Source organism: Mus musculus, chromosome 2, assembly GCF_000001635.26.
Source record: "Mus musculus strain C57BL/6J chromosome 2, GRCm38.p6 C57BL/6J".
Taxonomy (NCBI): domain Eukaryota; kingdom Metazoa; phylum Chordata; class Mammalia; order Rodentia; family Muridae; genus Mus; species Mus musculus.
In genome coordinates, this window is record NC_000068.7 from 32,705,025 (window position 1) to 32,727,847 (window position 22,823).

The window sequence follows — 22,823 nt, forward strand, 5'->3', positions numbered from 1 at the left end:
AAGGTCAGGGTCTCCCACCATACAGGTGGCTGAGCGGGAACTCTGGTCATGAGGCTTTGTCCTTAGGGCACTTTCACCATGGAGCCATTTCAGCAGCCCAGCTCCAGAGTTTTAGGCCGGCTCTGTGGCTTACCACACAGATATAACATCCATTAGGAAACACAGAGGCATGGAAAGTCAGAGCTACGCACTTTCACCAAGTTCTAAAGCTGGCCTTGTGTCCGTTCCAGCCTCACCAGCCTGAGGCCTTTGTCCCCACACCTACCCTTGCGTCCTCAGCTGCTCTGCACATTCCTCATTCTGCATTCTGAGTCCATGACTTTGTAATGAACGTAAATGTTCACACACACGCTTGTGTGTATAATGTTCATGTGTGTGTGCAAGTGTGTGAAAATCAGAGGTTGACTGGTGTCTTCCTCAACTGTTCGTTTTTTCCTTTTTAAGACAGGGCCTCAGCTGGGCAGTGGTGGCACATGCCTTTAATCCCAGCATTTGGGAGACAGAGGCAGGCAGATTTCTGAGCTCGAGGCCAGCCTGGTCTACAGAGTTCCAGGACAGCCAGGGCTATACAGAGAAACCGTCTCAAAACAAACAAACAACAAAAAGACAGGGTCTCACACTGAGCCTACTGACTCAGCCTGACTAGCTGGCCAGAAAGCCAGACCCCTCTCACCTCCTTAGTGCTTCCTTGTGCTTGGACAGCAAGCACTTGACTGACTTGCCATCTCCCCAGGCCTTCACTTTTTTTTTTTTTTTTGAAAGATTTATTTATTATCACACATAGTAAGTACACTGTAGCTGTCTTCAGACATACCAGAGAGGGCATCAGATCTCATTACAGATGGTTGTGAGCCACCATGTGGTTGCTGGAATTTGAACTCAGGACCTCCAGAAGAGCAGTCAGTGCTCTTAGCTGCTGAGCCATCTCTCCAGCCCCAGGCCTTCACTTCTAATGGACTCTACTCCATCAGAGTAATTAATTGGAACCTACTAGAGCCTGAATTCCCAGCCATGAAACTTAACCGGAAAATGGCGACTGGAGAAAGTCCCCTGGGCTATGGTGAAGTCTAAATCCAACAATAAATCTATTATACACAGTGACTTCCAGGAAGCTGCGGAGGGAGTCAGTGAATACAAACCCTGAGACTGGGCGTGGCTCAGTGGTAGAGCACTTACCCGGTTCTGGGTTCAATCTCTAGCAAAGGGCTGAATTCCTTGAATACTTCAGGGGAGATATTCTGAAACAGAACAGCTCTATTAGTTTGTCTTCATGCCACTGAGCATTTGAAACCTGCTGGTAGCCACAAAGACTTTTCTAAGTTCTCGCTATAGCGGGTTGAATAATGTCCTCTCCAATCATGCCCTAAGCACGTGGCCTTACGGGGAGACAGTCTCCGCAGACATAACTGATTAAGATGGGATTATCCCGGGCAGTAAACCCAACGACAGATATCCTCACAGATACATACACAGAAGATGCTGACGGATGGTTTCCAGGACCAAGATTGCTGTGTAAGTGATGGCGCACACCTGTAACCCTAGCTCCCTAAATAAAGGAGGAAGCAGGGAGACCTGCAGTTCTGGACATCCTAGTCTACATGACAGCTTTGTCTCAAAATAAAGGGCTGAGAGATGGCTGCATGGTTAAAAGTTCTAGCTGCAAATCCAGAGGATCCTGGTTCAATTCCCAGCACATACACGGCAGCAGCGCACAACCACCTTTAACTCCAGTTCCAGGGAATCAGCCCTCTTCTGGCCTCCCTGGGTACCAGGAATACATAAGAGCATAAACATGCAAGGAAAAAAGAAAATACAAAATCACAGGCCAAGTACTGTATCAGCTCCCAGAGCTAGCTAGCGGACTAAAACTGTCCTTTTCAGGCAGCTCTGTGAGAAGACTCCAGGAAACTCTTGGGGAATCTACCGCCTAGGTCAGTGCCCTAAGGGTCCCTACCCTGCATCCTTAGGACCATCCCATCTCCACACTGGCCTTCCATCCTGCCCTCACCCCAACCCATGCCACCTGACCCCACTCTGGCCACTTCTGTCCTGCTTCCCCCAAGCCCTGGAGCTACAGGCTACACTTGTCACTCCATGACTGTAAGGCTGCAGTGCCCTGCTTATGAGTCCAGTCTGAGGATTTAGGAGCCAAAGCAGCCCGGGTCCAGCAGCTCACTCCAGCTCAGCTTACAGCACTTGCCAACACCAAGCACAGGACACTGGCACCGTGGACACGCCTTCAGCGGGGGTGAAGAGCGCAGTGGAAGGTACCCAGGAGGAGAAGAGGGCAAACCCTGAACGTCTCCAGAGTGTTGGGTGGTACAGAAGAACTGGCAGTGTCCTGGCTGACCAAACCCTAGCTTCTAGCTGAGACAAGAGCTGAGGGAAGGTCTGAACACAGGAAACGCAGCCATTTACTGGAAAAAAATAACCAACTTTTAATTTAACCAATCAAACTGCGTCCAGGAATGTCTCTAAACTTAACAAAACAAAATAAAATTCTCCTTTTAAAGGAACCAGGAGTTCACACAGCCCCACGCCCCTAAGGTCCAGACCAAAAGTAGCCCATTTTGGAGGCGCCTCTGTCCCTCAAACTCTCATCCAGAGGAAGAGCTGGCGATGGCGAGGGACCTGTGCCTTCCTCCCACCATGCAAGTAGTTCTTAGAAAGTCACAGTGGGTGAGCCTCTCCCACCTCACTTTGTGTCCACGCTGAGACCTCCAGAGAGGGGCAGGCAGGATAGCTCCACCCCAGCCCACTCAGGCAGCTGTTCCCAGTGCCAGGGTGGGAGTTAATATGTACTGGAGGAGAAAATCTCAAATGTCCCATCATGTCACATGTTCCATGCAAAGGAAGCAATCCACTCCTAACCTAAGAACAACACCGGCCAGTTCCGGCCTCAGAAGACACGTTCAAATTCCGTCTGGTTGGTGGTGGCGGGATTTCTGCTCTGGTTGGTGGACTGCTGGGTGATCTGGCTGCCCTTCCGCCGTGGCGGTGCCAGGTACTCAAACATAGACGTCAAGTGAGTAGACAGCATGCCCTTGAGGTCCGAGGGCATGGGGTCCGACCAGAAGAAGTCGTGGTTGAGGGCATCGTCACTGTCAATCCGCTGCGCGGGGTCCAGCACCAGCAGCTTGTCAATGAGGTCCAGAGCATAGGGGTCGCGCACGTAGGCCTTCAGACGGTCCTTCACCTTCCGCTTCTGGCCCTTCACAAGTTCCAGCTTTTCAAACAGCTCATACTTGTCTACGTTTGGCCACACCTAAGAGAGGCGTTGAGGAGAGAACGGAGTTGGAGTAAGACTGCTATCTGAGATGCCAGGGGAGTGGGTTTCTAAAACAATTTCTCTCAGAGGTTCCCTGAGCTCCCCTCCATCGCAGAGATCATGTCTTCAAGTTAAAAGCACCAGTCACCAGATGGAGCACACCCCTAGTGCCCGAACACAAGTCAGCTGCGATAAATGTGCCAGCCCCCATCCAGGCACATTCCCATTTTACAAACAAAAAATAAACAAAACAAACAAACAAAAAACCACACGAGCTGGGCAGTGGTAGCGCACACCTTTAATCCCAGCACTTGGGAGGCAGAGGCAGGCGGATTCCTGAGTTCGAGGTCAGCCTGGTCTACATTGAGTTCCAGGACAGCCAGGGCTATACAGAAACCCTGTCTCGAACGAAATACCAAGAAAAAAAACCCCAATAAAACAAAACAAAACAAAAAAACCAAGAAACTCTGTCTCTAGAAGCTTGTGCTGATGCTTGGTCTCCAGCAGGTGGCGCTATTGGGAGGTGGCAGAAACTTCTGGGAGGAGAGGGGACCACCCAAAGGGGAAGGAACCATGAGGCCTGCTGAATGTGTGCTGAAGCCTCTGGGGTTGAGTGGGCCACCACTGGAGCTACACACTGGACCCTGCTCTTCTGCTCCCTCCCTGCCATGGCCACACCCTCTCTCCAGTGGACTCTCTACTATGACATTTAGCAGCATCTCTGCACCAAAGCAAAGGCTAAACAACCTCTCTGTTTTTCTGAACAAAAGCAACTCTTGGCGCTTTTGTTTTTCTCATGTACTTACTTTGTCTCGGCAACAGAGAGCTCATACAACCAACATTAAGAGTGGTAAGCACCATGCCAGGCGTGGTGGCACACGCCTTTAATCCCAGCACTTGGGAGGCAGAGGCAGGTAGATTTCTGAGTTCGAGGCCAGCCTGGCCTACAGAGTGAGTTCCAGGACAGCCAGGGCTACGCAGAGAAACCCTGTCTCAAAAAACCAAACCAAACCAAACCAAACCAAAAACCCAAACAAACAAACAAACAAACAAACTGAACAGTAAGCCTGGCCTGCAGCAATCAGCTTCCTCTACAGAAGGACTCCACTCTCCACTACTGGCCAGAGGCCCTGGGTCTCTGCATCCCCCAGGAACACCCAGTTCGGTTACTCACCTCTGGGGTGATGGAGCCACAGAGCTGGCTGATGAGGGCGAGCTGGTGCTGCTCTGTGTTACCCTGCATGATAGGGCTACGAGTCCACATCTCTGCCATGATGCACCCAGCACCCCAAAGGTCAATGGGCGGGCCGTAGTCCCGCTCTCCTGAGAAGAAGAGGGTACCGGGAGTGCCTCTTAAGCCCAAGGGCCTCCTGAGACTCCACGTCCCAGAGCTGATGGCTCAAAAGGCCCCAGGCAATGGGGGCTGTGGCCAGGTAGGCACCCGGCCCCTGCCCCCCTCTGCCCGCTCGGGAGTCCTCACCGAGCAGCAGCTCCGGAGGCCGGTACCACAATGTCACCACACGGTTGGTGTATCGGTTGGGCTGGCTATTCTTAGCTAGGCTGAAGGCACGGGCCAGCCCAAAATCTGCCAGCTTCAGGACCCCATCCCGGGTAATGAGCACATTCGCAGCCTTCATGTCCCTGTGCAGGATCTGAAGGGAGGACACACAAGAGCTCAGTCAGGTTTCATAGCATCCTGGAGCCTGGCCTACACAGCAGTCAAGAGCAGAGAAGCCCCATTCTGCCCCACCTTGTTCCTGTGGATGTAGTAGAGGCCGTTCAGCAGCATCTGCATCACTCTCTTGATCTCAGACAACGTGAACTTGACTAAGACGTTGCTCAGCAGCCCAGCAAGGTCATGCTCACAGAAGTCAAACACCAGATAGATGCTGCCCTTGCAGCGGTTATACGGTGAGGCTGATACAGAAGGGGCAGAGAGAAAAATAAAAAATAAAAACCTGCATCCACCTCATTTTCCACAGCCAACTCCCAGCCCTCCAACCCACAGACACCCAACTCCAAACAAGACCAGAGAAGATGGGGGGCCGGCACTCGGGAGGCAGAGGCAGGTGGACCTCTAAGTGTGAGGCCAGCCTGGTCTATGGCGCAAGGTCCAGGACAGCCAGGGTTACACAGAGAAACCTTGTCTCAAACCCCCCTTTTCTCCTGAGGCAAGCAACACACCTTTGGTCCGACAAATCTCAATTAGGTTCACCACATTCTCATGTTTTAGGAGCTGTAGAATCTTGATTTCCCTCAAGGCTGTGATGGGGAACTAGGGAGGAGAAAGAGGAAGTGGTCAAAATTGAGAGCACAACAGACGGAGGAACTGTGGGTGGGGTGGGGGTGTGTTTGGGGTCTATACTGAGGGACAGAGGTTGAAAGACAGGCGAGAGAATCGTTCCTGTGTGATGGTTCCTATCTGGAATCCAATTCTCGTATCAGGAGACAGAGACATCAGAACCACCAAGTTCAAGGCCAGACTGCTTAGTTGAGCTCCTGATTCAAAAAGAAGGGAGAGGGGAAGATATATCTATATTTATCTGTAGCTAGCCTTTGCAAAATATAAAATAAGTGCAAACACACACATATCTCAAGGAGCTGCTAAATGTTGCCATCTAGATAATGGTGGCCTTGAACTTGTTTATGAACCATCTTTTTTCCCCAGTCTCATAAGTGCTGGGATTATAATCACAACCCTTTACTCCAGACTGGGAATTTATTTTAGACAACCCAAATAAGGATAAACATTTTGTCACTAACACTTGTGAGTTAAGATCAAGAAATTTGTGGGGCAGTGGTGGCGCACGCCTTTAATCCCAGCACTTGGGAGGCAGAGGCAGGTGGATTTCTGAGTTCAAGGCCAGCCTAGTCTACAAAGTGAGTTCCAGGTCAGCCAGGGCTACACAGAGAAACCCTGTCTCAAAAAAACCAAAAAGATCAAGAAATTTCCTGGGAATGGAGATAGTTGAATGGTTAAGGAAACTGGCTATGGTCACGTGTGGCAGTCCAGCCCTTTATTTCCAGCAGTCAGGAAACACAGGCAGTTGATCCTCTGTGAGTCTGAGAACAGCCTGGACCAAACAGTGAGTTCCAGGACAGTTGGGGCTACAGAGAGATTTTGTGTCAAACAAAACATAGAGTCCCTGTTTCAGGGAAACACACACACCACAGCACTGGCTATCCTCCCCCAGGACCCAGGTTCAATTCCCAGCACCCACACAGTGGATCTTTTGTCCCAAATGATCCAAGGCAACCTGGCACACCTTTCTGGCTTCCTCAGGTACCCAGGTACTGGAGAATAGTGCTGTACACAGACATGCCAGAAAACAGAAGACCCTATAGACGCAAAGTAAGACAAACAGCATTTTCCTTACAAAGGCAATGCTGCTGAGGCTGATGGAAACAACACCTTTCAGAACATCACCTTAAGCTCAGCGGCCTTTTAAACGGCTTGTGCACAAATGGTCTCTTCATACAAAACAAAATTCAACGCCAAGCTAAGCTGAAAGTTTTCTAGAGTCAACCTGCACTCCATGGGAAAAGCACAGGCTCCCTCCCGTGGCTCCCACAGAACTCTGCCACTAAAGCTCAACAGTGTAAATGGAAAGCCAAATTCCTTGTTCCATGGAAAACCGAAAAACACTAGGTCGAATCTCAGCACAAAACCCTTTGAAGTAGCGGTGTGGAAACCCAGCCAGGTTAGAAGAAGGTCGGCCCAGTGGTCCATATACTCACCCCCTCCTTCTCATTCTCCATCAACACTTTCTTCAGAGCCACCTTCTGGCCCGTCTGACGGTGCTTGGCTTTAAAGACTTCCCTGCAGGCACAGAGAAAGACCCAAGGGACCCATAAGGCATTTCCGCAGGGAGTGCCCCTCCCCCGCGCGAAGGGGAGCAGCAGGAGCCCAGACCCACGGCGGGCGGGGTGCGGCCTCGGATCCGGGACGCGGTCATTCCACACCGCGTGTCTTCCGTCCTCCTCCCGGCCTCTGCTTACTCCTACTCAGCCCCTACTCCTCCCCTAGAGGTGGCCGCTCACATTCGGAGTGGCTCTCAGCAACCCTACCCAACCCCCATCACGGGCCCCAGGCTCCTCCCCGCCAGTCGGCTCGGTTGGGCCGGGAACGTCTGCGCCGCGGCCGAGCAAGACCGGGCAACAGCCACGAAAACAGAAGCTTCCGGACCACCTCGGCCCGGGCTCTGGGCGACCCGACGTCGGCCCTGGAAAGTGCAGGTCCCGGGCTCGCGGTCCCACGCGGCCTAATCTTACCCGAATGTGCCTTGGCCGATCTTGGCAAGTTTCTCGTACTTGGTGACCTCATCGCAGAACGGGCATTCCACCGAGTCGTACTGCTTGGCCATGGCCACCTCCAGCGCGCCTCCGCCGCCGCCGCCGCCGCCGCCCCCAGCCGCAGCTCCCGCCGCTCCCGGTCCCGCCACACTCCAGGCCCCTCCGCGGCCGCGCCACTTCCGCCTCCACGGCCACTTCCGGCCTCGAGGTGCCGAGCCCGCCTCTTCCGGTCTCCGCCCGCCGCCAGGCCCCCTGGGACTTGTAGTTCCCGGGAGGCCAGGGGGAGCCGGAGCTGCAGAGGAGCCTCCGCCGCCGCCACTGCCCCCGCCTCCGCCGCCGCCGCCAGCGCTGTTGGCGGCCCCGATCGGGGGCGCAGGAAGCCGTGGCGCTGGGGCTGGGGCTCGCGGCGGTGCGTCCCGCTGCATTGGCCCGGGCCGTGCTGCTGCCGAAGCTGCTGCCGCTCTGGCTCCCGATCCGGGGCCAGCCGCAGTGCCCTGCTCCTCCTCCTCCGACGGCGCCGCCTCCGCCGGGCTGCGCGGGGCGGCGGGTGGTGGTGGGGGGAAGGCCTGGGGGCGGAGGCTCCCTGGCCAAGCCCGGCCCGGGGCGGCAGGGCAAGGGGGCGAGATAGGCAGAGCAGACGAGGAGGCGGCCCGAAAGCCCGGGAGGGGGCGCGTTATAAAGGGGGAGGTGCCCGTCCTGGCCTCCCCTCCCCCTCCGCCCACCCCCTCCCTCCTCCTCCCACCCTTCGCAGCCGCACCTGCCGCCGCCGCCTCCCGCCCTCCCGCTCCCAGTCCAGCGTCCGCCCTCGGCGCGTCACTGCTCGCAGCCCCTCCTCTGCCTTTGGAGGTGGGGCTCCGCACTAGACACCTGCCTGCGGCTCCCTCCTGCGTGCCTCAGTTTATCCCCCGAATGCCAGCTGCTACAGAATGGCCCTTCTTCCAGGACCGGGAGTGTGCTCCCGGTGAGGCGAAGGCAGGAGGTGCCGTGGGAGCGGCCTTGAGGCCAGGGGAAGAGAGAACTGCCCCCGCTGCCGCCTCCGTCGTCTCAGCCACCCGCCGTTGACATGGCAACTGACGGCCGCCAGGGGGCGCGGCGACACTGTGGGCGGTGAGCGATCAACGCTCAGGCCTAAACCCTTGGATCTTGTGTTGTCAGGATGGATCTACTACAACCTTCCTTCACAGAGCCGCGCCAAAGCTGGTCTGTCCAGAGTCAATCATCCCCAAAACTGTTAACATTGAGCCGGCACTCCTGATGCTTTTGAAATGGGCGTGAGCCGGGCCTTGATGGCGCACGCCTTTAATCCCAGCACTTGGCAGAGGCAGATGGATTTCTGAGTTCCAGGCCAGCCTGGTCTACAGAGCCAGTTCCAGGACAGCCAGGAAAAACAACAATAACACAGAGAGACAGAGAGGAGAGTCTGAAGTCTGTTCTGTCTTCCTCTACTGTCTTGAAATTCTGAGCTGATCATGGCCGATTTTTCCAGCGTTTACCTCCTGGTCTGTGGTCCTACAAGCTCCCTTCTGTTTCAGTTTCCCAATCCCTCCTGTCTTCAGAGTTGCCACCCCACTCTCCAGGGTCAGCTGCAGGCTTCCCGTTTGCTTCCCCCTCTTGTTTGATGGAGACAAGTCGTGGCTGGTCTGGTGCTCACACAGTAGTCTAGGCTGACCTTTGAACTCCAGGCATCCCTCCCAACTCACCGTATCACTGTGTCCAGCAGTGCTTTCCAGGTTTATCCCACATTGTCTGGGCTTGAAGATTCTTGGAAGGAGGACTGGTTTCGGGGACCCTGGAGCCCCAGAGTACCTACTATGAGAAGGGTCCTGGCAGCAAGATTTTTCAAGACCCTCCATAGAGCCAGGGCTTTAAAGGAGATCAAGCCATATGACCCAGAGCCTACCTTCCTGGATACACTGCTTACCTGAAACAAGAAGTGGTGGTGGGGGGATGCCACCAGGGGTAAGGAGAGAGTACGTGCATTAATTATGATGACAGGATGTGGCTAAGTCCTCCCTTTAGCCCTGCACAGGAGTTATTTCTATTATCAGTTATTCACGGAGCACTGCTCTTCCCTCCACTGTACATAACGACCCTGACACTCAGAGGTGAGATGACTGGGCCATGGTCACACTGCCAGTCAGTGGCCACACTAGCTTTGAACCAGGTAAGTTTGGCATAAACTCCCAACAGTCCTCCTATGTCAAGGCCCCTCCCAATCTGGGCTCAGCATGAAAGCGTGACAAAACTTGGGAGTGATCTCACCTGGCACTCACTGCCCCCGGGGGTGTGTGTGAGGAGTAGTGGGGGGGGGGTGAGGAGGTGTGGCAGGTAACAGTAGCACTGAGGGCCGAGGACTTTGCAGGGCTTATGTGGAGTTTTAAGCCGTAGCTGGTGCCTGTTTCTCATGAGCCCTCCCTAAGTCACATCCTGTGGGCAGAGAGGCTTTAGCAGGGTTTCCTGTGATGTTGTCACCTCTGGCCCCAACCAGAGCCCTGACATCTTCCAGTCACTTCCTCAGAGTCATGGGCCCTCAGCTCTCCACAGGGAAGCAGTGGTGGTCTGGAGGCTTTGTAAGGCTGCCCAGTTCTGAAGTCCGGGTTCTCCACCACTGGTAAATCCAGGAGGGGACTAGAGAGGGGGACTAGCCTTTCGAATCCACTTTGGCTACCGCTTTGTTGGCTGCAAATAATGCCTGCTTCCTGTGGATTGCCCAAACCACCAAGGCCCAGCATGTGACTCAGCCTCTGTCAACACCTGCTGACTGGCTGGCTGATGACACACCCTCAAGAGGGTCTGGTGTATGGCCATTTAACAGCTACGGAAGCCAAGCCTGGTGGCAGACAACTGGAATCCCAGCTACTAAAGAAACTGAAACAGGAAAGTTCAAAGTCTAGGGCTTGTCTGGGCTAGAGAGTAAGTTCAAAGCCAGTTTAGAGTCTCTGTGAGACCTGGTCTAAAAAAACGAAAAAATAAAGCCAGGTATGGCCCACACATTTAATCCCAGCACTCAGGAGGCAGAGTCAGGTGAGTCTCTGTGAGTTTGAGACCAGGCTGGTCTATACATTGAGTTCCAGATCAGCCAGAGCTACATAACAAGAATCTGTCTCAAAAAATAAAATAAGCTGGGTGGTGGTGGCACACACCTTTAATCCCAGCACTTAGGAGGCAGAGGCAGGCGGATTTCTGAGTTCGAGGCCAGCCTGATCTACAGAGTGAGTTCCAGGACAGCCAGGGCTACACAGAGAAACCCTGTCTTGAAAAACCAATAAATAAATAAATTTAATTAAATTAAAAAAATACAAAGCCTTAGAGTGCTTTTCTAGACTAACTTTGAACTCACAAAGAACTCCTTGCCTCTGCTTCCCAAATGCTGGAATTAAAGGTTTGTGCCACTAGCTCAACTCCAGCTTTTGACCTTATCCAGGATCGTGGTTTGAATATGAATGGCATCCATGGATGAGTGGTGGTAGCACACACTTTTAATCCCAGCCCTTGAGAGGCAGAGGTTGATGGATCTCTGTAACTTTAATTGTTTCAAAACGATTTTTTTAAAGATTTATTTATTTATTATATGTAAGTACACTGTAGCTGTCTTCAGACACTCTAGAAGAGGGAGTCAGATCTTGTTAGGATGGTTGTGAGCCACCATGTGGTTGCTGGGATTTGAACTCAGGACCTTTGGAAGAGCAGTCGGTGCTCTTAACCGCTAAGCCATCTCTCCAGCCCCAAAACCGATTTTTAATGATGGTTCTTAAACACTTTAACGTTCCTTTTAGCCCACTACCCACCAGAGATAGTGGGAAAGAAAGGATTCGGGGCAGGAATTTGGACCTGTTTAGAAAGGTTCTTTGGAGCAACTCTCATCTGTGTTGTCTGGAAATCGGCAGCTGAGTTCACTGGTTAGCAGCGGCAGCTCCATCCACTCACACATACCTCATGGATACACCAGCAGTCTAGTTTGGTAGAGTCGGGATAGCAAACACGAATCAGCAGCGGTGGCACTATCTAGCAGAGACAGGCAGACCTCAGCCTTGGCTCGAGTCATTAGGAGGGACCCTGAGGGATGCCAGGAGAAGTTCTCAGCTGTGTCTCAGGGAAGCAAAGATCAGGGAAGACCTGAGACCCACAAGTGTCACACGGCTAGCTCGATAAGCAAGTCATGCTCAGCCTCCGTCACTGTCCATCGAGTCCTGTTTATCCCCTCCAAACATCACATGTCCTCCACCAGTCTTGCCTCAGCATGTTCGTCTGTCTCAGCTGACATCACTCTGCCAATCAGCCAGAGTCTAGCATGCTACCAGAAGGTTTTTTTGGTGTGTTTCTCTCTATAGAGTCCCGACAAATGCAGGTCAATTACGCAATGTAAGGTGGACTAATACATGCGTGTTGTTAGCAAAGAATCCTTCATCACGTGCCCTTTTACATGTTTGCTTTAGCAGAACATCCTCCTACCTGCTTCAGTGAAATCTTGAAATCAAGTCAGCCTTAGTTGTTCGTTGACCTGTGTTCACCTCAGCTAAACATTCCTTCATATGTTTGCCCCAGCAAAACACCATCAAACCAACTTTCCAAAGAACCCTTAAGTTTCCACTTCATATCTCTGTGAGTTCAAGGTCAGCCTGGTCTACAGAGCTAGTTTCAGGAAAGCTAGAGCTGTACTGAGAAACTCTGCCTGGGGGGGAAAAATGGCCTCTATATATTTGAATACTTAATCACCAGAGAGTGGAACTGTTTAAAAGGATTAGAAGGACTAGGAGCTGGAGCCATATTGGAATGGGTGTGGCCTTATTAAAGGAAATGTATCTCTGGGGTCAGGCTTTGAGTTTTTTGTTTGTTGTTTGTTTTTGTTTTTCGAGACAGGGTTTCTCTGTGTAGCCCTGGCTGTCCTGGAACTCACTCTATGGAGACCAGGCTGGCCTCAAACTCAGAAATCCACCTGCCTCTGCCTTCCAAATGCTGGGATTAAAGGCGTGCGCCACCACTGCCCTGCAGCTTTGAGGTTTCAAACACCCAAACCAGGCCCAGTATGTGCCTGTCTGCTACCTACAGATCAAGATGGGGCTCTCAGCTACTGCTCTAGTGCCAGCATGATGCCTTGGTCCTGCCATGCTCCCCACTATGATGTTAATAAACTAGCCCTCTGAAACTGTAAACAAGCTTAGACTTAAATGTTTTCTTTCATAAGAGCTGCCTTGGTCATGGTGTCTCTTCACAGCGACAGAACAGTCTATAGACACCTGGACCCTGCTTTTCCTCTCCCAAACCTGGATAGGGTTAGGGTCTGTGGAGGGGAAGTGAAAACAGGCTCATAAGATGTGCACATGTGAGCTGTTAGCTGTGGGTCAGCTCAGTAGCTGAGGGATACGGAACAGAGAACGGTTTGTGATACTGGGGCCCCCCCTCTAATCATGGAAGTTCTGCTCTTATTGGTCTTGCTGCCTCTGCCTGGCCCTGTGTTGACATACATTATCTCCCTACGTGTTACTGTAGTCCCCTTAGGAGCCTGCTATGACTGGATCCAGGTGACCGGAGAAGAAACGGGCTCAGTAGCCTGGCGAGGGTCACACAATCAAAGAACTGGGGAGCTGGGATTGAAATTCGGTCTCTGCTACACTGCCTTTTGTTTTGTTGATTTTGGTTATTTGTTTTTGTTGTTTTGCTTTGTTTTGCTTTTCTGAGGCAGGGTTTCTCTGTGTAGCCCTGGCAGTCCTGGAACTAGCTCTGTAGTCCAGGCTGGCCTCGAACTCACAGAGATCCTCCTAACTCTGCTTCCTGTGAGCTGGGATTAATGGTGTATGCTACCACAGACCAGTTTTTTTTCCCTTTCTTTACTTCTTTCTTCTTTCTTTCTCTCTTTCTTTCTTTCTTTCTTTCTTTCTTTCTCTCTCTCTCTCTCTCTCCCTCTCTCTCTCTTTCTTTCTTTCTTTCTTTCTTTCTCCCTTTCTCCCTTTCTCCCTTTCTCCCTTTCTCCCTTTCTCCCTTTCTCCCTTTCTCCCTTTCTCCCTTTCTCTCTTTCTCTCTTTCTCTCTTTCTCTCTTTCGGGGGAGGGGTGGCACTTGGTCTATCCTGCACTGGAAGGACTAGAGGAATCAAAAGACTGAGGGACTGGAGGAAGGCTCGTGTGGCTGGGAGTGCGGGTCAAACCTAGGCAAAAGCCTTTACTCTGGAGGAGGGAAAGCTCTAGGTAGGTGGGCAGGGCTACAGCAGAGGGCTGACTGGGTGGACCTCCAAGACCAGCTGTGGAGGGACTGCAAGACAGCCACGAGCCAGCAGGTCTCCCTAACCACACTTCCAACGGCCACTTGAAGCAGCACAAAGGGGGCTCTGAGCACAGCTCCCTCACTACACTGAGCGCCATTCATTCTCCCGGGGACACCAGCAACTACCCTGGCGCCTGGGCCAACGGCAAGCCCAGCCCTGACGAAGCGCCTGTGCCATAGCAACAGATGCTCTGAGATTCAGCTTTCCAGGTCTCAGAGCCTGCCTACCCACCAGGGTCTGCCTGGCCTGGCCTGGCCCACTGCACTCCTGGCCCTTGTGCCCTGGAGGCAGGACTCGCTGAAGGCCACAGTGTGCCGGGCAGAGGCTTCTCCCACGAAGTAGGGATTGCGGTGATTCCCATTTCACAGATAAGGAAACCAAGGCCCATAGAAGCACAATAAACAGCAGTTGGGGAGCTGGTCTGTCCAGAAAGCCAGCACTAGTCTGGTCAGCTAATGCCATAGCCTAGGTCACCAGCCCAATTCACACTGTGACCGTCTCCCAGGAGAGAAGCCAGGGGTGTATGCTTTGCCTTCCCCTGGGAAGACCCTCAGCTCTTTCCAGGCTATGGGCTCCTTCTCCCTATCTCCTGACAACAACCTGAAGAGGAGAAGGGGGTACCACCCCAGGAGTCTGCTCTGGAATCATATGACCCAATGAACGTTTCTAACTTGCCTTGGTCGTGGTGTTTTGTCACAGAAAAGTGACTAACTTCCTCTTTAGCCATTGAGCACCGGTCACTGCAGGCCTACCTACAGATGCAGGACCCTGCTGCCACAACCTGGCAGGACTGGGTCTCTTTTTCTCACCGGACTTTGGGGTTGTCTTCACTGCATCGGGAGAATCAGTCTGACCTGTCTTCTGCCAACATCATCCTGACAGGAGGCTGGGGCGCAGATGGCCTGGAAATCAGCTCCCAGGACTGCTGTCAGAGCGTCAGTGTCCGATGATTTTTTGATGATTTTATTGATGGAGGACACAGGACAGGACCCATGTGTCCTGGATTGCATCTCCCACAGACCAGATCACCAGCTACGGGACCAGGTGGCCTGTCTGCACACATGTAACCCCGGTACTTGGAGGCTGAGGCGGGAAGATCTCAAATTGGAGGTCAGCCTGGGCTATGTCAGATTTTTATCTCAAAACCAACAAAAAGGTGTCCACTCTGGGCTGCTGGGCGCGTGGCTCAGTGGGAGTGAACTTGCTTAGCGAGTGAAAACCCAGTGTCCTATCCTAAGCACAGAAGAACGAACAGAAGACCAAGAGAAAGAGAGGCTTGGGAGGGTGGCTGTGTGTCTTGTGCTGTCCCTATTGTAGAGATTTGGTCACCACAGCTGCAGATGTGGCCACACTCAGAACTAGATTTGACCTGTGGCCCTCCAGTCCCAGCAAGTGCTACTAACACCCCACCCCCACCCCCAACTATAGCTGTACCTGGAGGTTTCATTTCCTTATACTTGTTCTGTGTGGACACAAAACACATACACGCACATACATGTTTGTGTTTGCAGAGCACCAACCTGGATATTACTGGAAAGACAACTTGCAACCCACTGTGTGCCACCAACTCTCTCTCTGTGACCTGGGGAAATCCCCTTGCTCCTCTGTGCCTCAGTTTCCCTATCTCTGCCCAAAGGATATAGAAGACCTGTCCCCACATGCCTCCGCTGACTCAGACAAGGACAATCACGCCTAAGCAGGTATTGGCTTTATACCTGGCTATGCTCTGTGTTCTGGCCACTGGGCAGTTAGCATATCCTGCTCGCCAAAAAGAAACCCAGCCTCGGGCAGGTGAATCATCCTGTCCGTAATCACACAGTGACAAAGTAGCCAATCAGAAGTTGACTTTGGGCCACAGGCCCACTCACAGCATTCTCTTCTTTATTATTGCTACTCCATCTCCTGGGTACCAGGGCTTAGAATAAACTGCCCTAACCATGAGTCTGTCTCCTCGACTTCCCATCCTGTGGGCCAGGCCCCTGACAGCTGTTGGCAGGTCCCCAGTGGCCCCCAGCCTAGTGGGCTCTGTTCCCAAAGCCTGTGGTTTGTTCCTCAGGCCTTCTAGGTCCCAAGGGTTTGCGGTGTGCCCCCTGCCCCTGCTGCTGGCTGGGGAGGCCCCAGCCCCCGCCCCCTGTGGAGACGGTGGGAGGGTGGGGCTGTGGGAGTTTCGCTAGTTTAAAAATACACAGAGGAAGCCAGTGAGAGGGCAAGAGAAAGGGGAAGGGGAGCGGGGGAGGCCCATCAGCCCCTGGTGTCTTGAGCCTGGAGCAGCCACATGCTAGCAAACCAGAGACTCTGCACAGCTTGCAAAGATGACAGAGATGCCCAAGAAAACAGGCAGAAAGTTCAGTGAGTACAGACCAGCCACCGTCCGTCCATCTGTCTGTTCAGCTTAGCCTCTCTGCATCTGTGTCTCACGATTGTCTTCTTTCTCTTTCTCTTTCTGTCCATCTGTCTCTCTCCTCGGTGTTGGTGTTGCTATCTGCACATGCTGTGGCCCCCGGTGATCTCTGTCTCTGTCTGTCTTTGCATTTCTGTCTTTCTCTCTCCCTGCCCAACCTCTGCTTCCCTCTTACTACAAGTCAGCCCCTCAGCCTTTCTGTCTTCCGGATCATCCTGGTCTCTCTGACCATGAGACTGTGCATGGAGAGACCCCCAAGTACCCCATGTTGTCCAGAACCCACTCAACACCAGATCTCAGGGAGCTCTCTAGGGAGTGAGTGGATGTGGGGACCGTGGATGCTGTGGTGTGTTGGGAGCAGTGAGGCTGCGAGAGACTAGTACCAGGTACTTGGGTGAACTACACCCACCTATTTCTTTCTCCAGGTCAATCCATTTTGGGTCCCAAACTTCTGTCCCAGGTTCCTCTGACTTTCCAGTTCTCTCTCTCTCTCTCTCTCTCTCTCTCTCTCTCTCTCTCTCTCTGTGTGTGTGTGTGTGTGTGTGTGTAAATGGAGATACACGCATCTGTAATCCTAGCACTCAGAAGTCAAAAGCAGGAGGCGGGTGAGTAGACTGAAGCAGGTTAGAGTGAGACATTGTCTCATATAAACATACAAAGCAAGCAAACAAAATCTGCAGCATTGACAAAGGAGGCAGTCAGTGACCCTTGTGTTACAAAGATCTCTGTCCCAGGGCAACCTGTCTAGAAGGAGGGCGGTAGCCAGCACTGTCCGGGATGGGACCAGGGGGACTGGGCAGGGATGAATTCTGAAGTGCAGAGCCCCGTGCTTCCACCCAGGATCAGCGAGGTTCTGCTGTCGGGTGCTAGGCTGATCCCTTCCCCTCTCTGGGCCTCAGAGTCTCAGGGGCGTAGACACCTGAGGATGCAGAGGAGTTGGGAAGAGCAAAGGCCAATGTGTTCTCCTTTTGCTCAAGTCATCTAGAGGCCTAAGGAAGTCAGAGACGGGACAGTCCCACAGTCTTAGGGGCCACAGGGAGGAGGGAGCAAAGAGATACACTTCCGTCCCTGCTGGAAGATTGTATCACAGGAGTTTGTAAGGCAGGTTCAGCCCACTGGGAGGAAAGAAACACCCACAGACAGGGGCCCCAATTCTCAGGCAGACAGACAGCCTCATCCATGTCCTTTCAACCCCAGTGCCAGAGATTGCCTTGGACACTACTCTTTGTACACACCCCCCCCACACACACACACCATACAGATTCACACACGGACACCATACATATTCATACACACACACCGTACACATTCACACACAGACACCATACACACACACATACCACATACACACACTATACACATTCACACACAGACACCATAAACACACACACACCATACACACTCTCACAGATACACCATACATACTTACTCATAAACTACACACACTCAAATACCATATGCACTCACACATACTTATACACACACACACACAAACCCCACACATACCCATAACACACACACACACACACACACACACACACACACACACACACACACATGCACATCTAGGCTTTGGGGTAAGCTGTGGGGAGCTCAGACCGTCCGTTTCACCCTTCTGAATATCAATTTCCTTATAAGGAAAGCGGTATGTTTGCATATTCTAAGAATTCACAGTTTGACAAGTGGGAGGCATTTTTGGTCATCATTGTCATCTTCCTTTTGTACCTCCTTTTGAGGATATTTTATATGCCAGATAGCACATGAAGCAAGCATGTTATCTACAAGGTTTGCATGTATGCTCATGTTTATGTTCATGTTCATACATGTATGCATGGGTATGTTCCGATACAACAGCAGGCATCGTCTTTGATCCCTTGTCATCTTACTTTAAAACAGATTTCTTTAGAATTTGCATTTTTTACAAAATACATTGCTGGGGTTAGTAATGCACACCTTTAATCCCAGAACTTGGGAGGCAGAGGCAGGTGGATCTTGGTGAATTGGAGGCCAGCCTGGTCTACAGAGTGAGTTCCAGAACAGCCAGGGATATGTAAGGAAACCTACCATACATACGTACATACATACATACATTCGTATATACATACATGATGATCATGGTAGTATACCTCTTTAATCCCAGGACTAGGAAGGCAGAGGCAGATGGATCTCTGTGAGTTTGAGGCCAGCCTGGTCTAAGTAAGTTCCAGGGCAGCCAGGGATGTGTGGGGAGACCCTGTCTCAAGAACAAGTTACGTCTATCTGTCATGTTTCTCTGTCCACCACATGTGTATAGTCCCCACGGATGCCAGAGGCCAGAATAGGACACTGGATCCCTTGGAAGTGGAGTTATAGACGGTTGTAAGCCGCCATGTGGGTGCTGGAAAGTGGATTCGGGTCTGGAAGAGCATCTGTCCTCTTAACTGCTAAGCACCTCTCCAGCTTCAGTGTGTGTGTGTGTGTGTGTGTGTGTGTGTGTGTGTGTGTACAGATGTATGTGTGTGAGAGGGTGTTCACAGAGGTCAGAAAGGGGCATTGGATCCTTTGGAGCTGGAGGCGGTTCACATGATGGGGGTGCTGAGGTCTGAACTCCAGTCCTCTCGCGCAGCAGTGAGCCCCTTTACCTGCTGAATCACGCTTCCAATTCCTCTCTGTTTTTGTTATTTTTTTTATGGTTTATTTTATTTTATTTTTATTTTTGAGACTGGGCCTCTGTATGGAATTCTTGCTGTGGGATTCACCATGTAGATCAGGCTGGCCTTGAACTCACAGAGATCCACCTGTGTCAGCTTCATGAGCACTGGGACTAAAGGCATGTACCACCATGCCCAGCTTCTATATGGGTCCTAGGGATTTGAACTCAGGTTGTCATACTTGTGTGGCTCACATTTTTTCAAAGTCATCTCCCTAACCCTTTATTTACCTACTTTTCTCCAGTCCTCTTGCTGCATATAGGGAGGGTCCTTGTGTTACTGATGTGGGTGAAGGAGCTCAGAGAGGTCTAATGACTTGCCTAAGGTCACACAGCTAGCTAGAATGTGGAAGAAGGGCTTGAGCTCAGCACTGTGACTGCAGAGCTGCATGTCGCTGCACTTCCGGGAGCAGAGGAATGAGGAGGGGGTGTGGAGTGATAGCTCCTCTTGCAGAAGATGAGTTCCGTTTCCAGCACCCATTTTGAGCAGATCACAACCTGTAACTACAGCCCCAGGTGATTTGATGTCCTCTTCTGGCTTCCAAGGGTATCCACGCTCAGGATGTATGTACCCTGCTCCCACACACATACACATAATTAAGAATTAAAAACAAAAAACAACTTAGATGGGCTGGAGAGATGGCTCAGCGGTTACGAGCACTGACTGCTCTTCCAGAGGTCCTGAGTTCAAGTCCCAGCAACCACATGGTGGCTCACAACCATCTGTAGTGGAAGCTGATGCCCTCTTCTGGTGTGTCTGAAGGCAGTGACAGTGTATATATATATATATATACACACACACACACACACACACATACACACACACATATATATAAAATCTTTAAAAAAAAAAAAACTTAGAGAAAGAAAATAGTGAAAAGCCTCCCCTGGTGTGTCCTGAACTTTGGTACTCTCGCCGTGCAGACTGTAGGGGTTTTTACATTATTCCATTCCTGCTGACACTGTGATTAATTCTTTTCCTCTCCTCCTCTCTTGCCAGAGTTCTTCAAGTTCAAGGGCCTTGGGAGCCTTTCCAATCTCCCGCGGTCCTTTTCTCTGAGACGGTCTTCAGCCTCTGCTAGTATCCGGTCTTGTCCGGAGCCTGACACCTTTGAAGCCACACAGGATGACATGGTGACACTCCCAAAGAGTCCTCCTGCCTATGCACGTTCTAGTGACATGTACAGCCACATGGGTACCATGCCCCGCCCTAACATCAAGAAGGCTCAGAAACAACAGGCTGTCCAGAAGGCCCAGGAGGTCAGCCGAGAGTCGCACCTGGTTTCTCGAAGGCTGCCAGAGCCACCAGACTTAGAGGCAGCCAAGGAGGCAGGGGAGGGAACTGAAGCCCTACTGGAGGACACGGCACCTTCAGCAGTAGAAGTGGACCCTATGAGGGAACTGGAGGATCTCACAGTAGACACAGAGAAGGAGCAAGTCCCTGGGGATGTGAGCCCAGAAAGGTAGGTGCCAACAGGGCACAGACATCTGGACTGAAAAGAAAAGGCTTGGGCTTAGGGAGTGGTACATCCTGTGGGCCCAGTATGGAGGCAGCGGAGGCTGGGGGATTGCTATGAATTTGAGGTCAGCCTAAACTACAAGAATGAAACCCTGTCTCAAAACATAACAGGAAATGAAATACAAAGGAAATGAAGTGAGAGAGGGAGCTAGGTGTGCAGATCAGCTGGCCAAGTGCTTTCCTAGCGCACAGGAAGCCCTGGGTTTGATCCCTGCCTGAATGTGGGTTTCTATTGTTGCAGAGAAACCCCATAACCAAAAAAGCAGCGTGAGGAGGCAAGTGCTTATTTGGTTCACACTTGCACATAGCTGCTCACATCACTAAAGGGAGTCAGGTTGGGGAACTCAAGCAGGGCGGGAACCTGGAGGCAGGAGCTGATGCAGAGGCCATGGAGGAGTGCTGCTTACTGGCTTGCTCTCCATGCCTTGCTCAGCCTGCTTTCTGATAGAACCCAGCACCAACAGAGGCAGGCACCACCCACAATGGACTGTGCCCTCCAATCACTAATTAAGAAAAGCTCCTACAGAGCCGGGTGTGGTTTAATCCCAGCACTTGGGAGGCAGAGGCAGGAGGATTTCTGAGTTCGAGGCTAGCCTGGTCTACAAAGTGAGTTCTATACAGAGAAACCCTGTCTCAAGGAAAAAAAAAAAAAAAAAAAAAAAGGAAAGAAAAGAAAAGCAAAGCTCCTACAGGCTTGCCTACAGCCCCAATGTGTTTTGTTTGTTTTGGGTTTTTGGAGACAGGGTTTGTGTGTGTAGCCCTGGAAGTCCCAGAACTTGGTAGACCAGGCTGGCCTGGAACTCACAGAGTGCCTCCTGCCTCTCCCTCCCTAGTTACTGGGATTAAAGGCCGGCACCACCACTACCTGATCTACAACCAGATTTTATGGAAGCATTTTCATCACTGAGGCTCCCTCCTTTCAGGTGACTTTAGCTTGTGTCACGCTGACATGTCCAGCACCATCTCTGTCACCACATAAGTTGGTGTGGTAGCACTTGAGAGCTGCAAGCCAGAGGATCTGCAGTTCCGGGCGATTCTTGGCTTTATATGACGCTCCAGGCCAGCCTGGAAAACACGAGAGGAAGAATGGGAGAGAGAAATAGGGCAGAAGAAACCCCCAAGAGCTTTCCACAACTAGGCACTCTCTGGAAACATTTGTAACTAATTCTCAAAAGAAACCCAGCTAGAGAAATACTGTTTCTACAGCAGAGAAGGAAGCAGGTTCAGGGAACCGGTTTCATCTGGGCCAGCCAGGCTCAACACCATCCTGTTAGCAACCAAGCTGGGTTTGAACTGCGGCCCACCCAACTCAGCGCCTTTAGTTCTGGGGGCCAACATGACTAATGCATTTTCTTTCTTTCTTTTTTTTTTTTTTTTTAGATTTATTTATTTATTTATTCTATGTAAGTACACTGTAGCTGTCTTCAGACACACCAGAAGAGGGAGTCAGATCTCGCTAAGGATGGTTGTGAGCCACCATGTGGTTGCTGGGATTTGAACTCTGGACCTTCAGAAGAGCAATCGGGTGCTCTTACCCACTGAGCCATCTCACCAGCCCGACTAATGTATTTTCTAGAAAGCCACTTGTAAATAAGGATTTACTTATTGGGTCCTATACATTGAGTTTAGGAAAAGATATAAATAAATAGCGAGCCTGCAAGATGGCTCAGTTGGTAAAGACACATACTGCCAAGTGGTAGAGCAAGCTTGATCCCCAGCGTCCACAAGGTGAAGGGAGAGGGCTGGTATATGGTGGCATGTGCACCTGTCCAATTCCCCCCACACTCCCACAAAAAACCAGCCCCCCAAAACCAAACCACCACCTCCTGGCTTGGGAAATGGTACTTTCATAATTAATACAATTAAGGCTTTCCCCACTATTTCTTGCTGCCTTCTCCATCTACCCTCTCCAAAATTCGTCTTCATTTTGCAGTTAAGGATGCAAGAGGTCCAGATCCTTGAGGCTGTAAGGTTTCTTTTCCCTGGTCAGAGATTTCACCCGTAGCTTGGCTCCTCCCACTTAGAGACACTGATTGGTTCGCCGGAGAGCTGTGTGCTCGGAAAGAGGAACCTCCTTCTCCAGCCCAGATTGTGACTGACAGGGAGGGGAGGAGGAGCCAGAGAGGAGCAAGTTTGAGGAGGATTTGTTTTTCTTTGGATCCTACGAGCGGGAGGCGTGTCTAGGGCGTGGTCCTCGGGTCTGGCCCTGCCCCTAGGGTCCTACTCTGAGCTCAGTAACTCCTAGCCGGAGTCTTAGCGGGAGTGTTAGACTGAGCCGGTTCCTGGGCTTCAGGTTGTGATCACGGGATGACTGCAGTGGGCCGAAGGTGCTCTGCGCTAGAGCCCCGAAGGTGAGTGACCAAACTGGCTCTAGAGAGGGCAAGCGGACAGC

General features: G+C 51.7%; 2 protein-coding genes, 1 long non-coding RNA gene and 2 other non-coding genes across 10 annotated transcripts in view; 2 read left to right on the plus strand and 3 right to left on the minus strand.

Moving 5' to 3' along the window:
• Positions 1-757: 757 nt before the first annotated feature.
• Positions 758-7,760, minus strand: Cdk9 (cyclin-dependent kinase 9 (CDC2-related kinase)). Of its 2 annotated transcripts, none has more exons than NM_130860.3 (7): positions 7,541-7,760; positions 7,007-7,088; positions 5,453-5,543; positions 5,019-5,185; positions 4,749-4,920; positions 4,443-4,591; positions 758-3,265 (listed from the first exon to the last, which is right to left on the minus strand). In NM_130860.3, the coding sequence occupies exons 1-7, from the start codon at positions 7,630-7,632 to the stop codon at positions 2,900-2,902; spliced, it is 1,119 nt and encodes a 372-aa protein (NP_570930.1). In that variant the 5' UTR covers positions 7,633-7,760; the 3' UTR covers positions 758-2,899. The 2 variants fall into 2 exon arrangements, with proteins under 2 accessions (NP_570930.1, XP_011237303.1); XM_011239001.1 differs by having other exon boundaries at positions 2,414-3,265; positions 5,453-5,767; positions 7,541-7,733.
• A 22-nt stretch (positions 7,761-7,782) lies between these two features.
• On the minus strand, positions 7,783-7,864 carry Mir2861 (microRNA 2861). Its single transcript, NR_037217.1, has one exon. It is a non-coding gene; the product is annotated as a microRNA 2861 (primary transcript).
• Positions 7,865-7,875: 11 nt separating this feature from the next.
• Mir3960 (microRNA 3960) lies at positions 7,876-7,948 on the minus strand. The gene has a single exon (NR_039536.1). It is a non-coding gene; the product is annotated as a microRNA 3960 (primary transcript).
• A 337-nt stretch (positions 7,949-8,285) lies between these two features.
• Positions 8,286-15,763, plus strand: Gm33457. Its single transcript, XR_001783272.2, has 2 exons — positions 8,286-9,725; positions 15,334-15,763. It is a non-coding gene; the product is annotated as a predicted gene, 33457 (long non-coding RNA).
• A 249-nt stretch (positions 15,764-16,012) lies between these two features.
• Positions 16,013-22,823, plus strand: part of Sh2d3c (SH2 domain containing 3C) — a 33,971-nt gene continuing 27,160 nt past the window's right edge. For 2 of the 5 annotated variants that reach the window (NR_045535.1, NM_013781.3), the window contains exons 1-2: positions 16,031-16,171; positions 19,913-20,375. Coding sequence is in view for 4 of the 5 variants with exons in the window: in NM_013781.3 (NP_038809.1) it covers positions 16,135-16,171; positions 19,913-20,375 (500 nt within the window). In the remaining variant the exon portion in view is untranslated. Of the gene's footprint in view, positions 16,172-19,912; positions 20,376-22,464; positions 22,783-22,823 lie in introns of those variants that run through there. The other 3 variants (XM_006498095.3, XM_030251689.1, NM_001252547.1) reach the window with 3 other exon arrangements.

Coding starts and splice junctions, on each gene's coding strand:
- Cdk9 (NM_130860.3), bottom strand. CDS start 7,632: ATGGCCAAGCAGTACGACTCGGTGGAATGCCCGTTCTGCGATGAGGTC. Junction 7,089..7,540: donor ATCGGCCAAGGCACATTCGG/GTAAGATTAGGC, acceptor CTGTGCCTGCAG/GGAAGTCTTTAAAGCCAAGC. Junction 5,544..7,006: donor TGGAGAATGAGAAGGAGGGG/GTGAGTATATGG, acceptor TCTCCTCCCTAG/TTCCCCATCACAGCCTTGAG.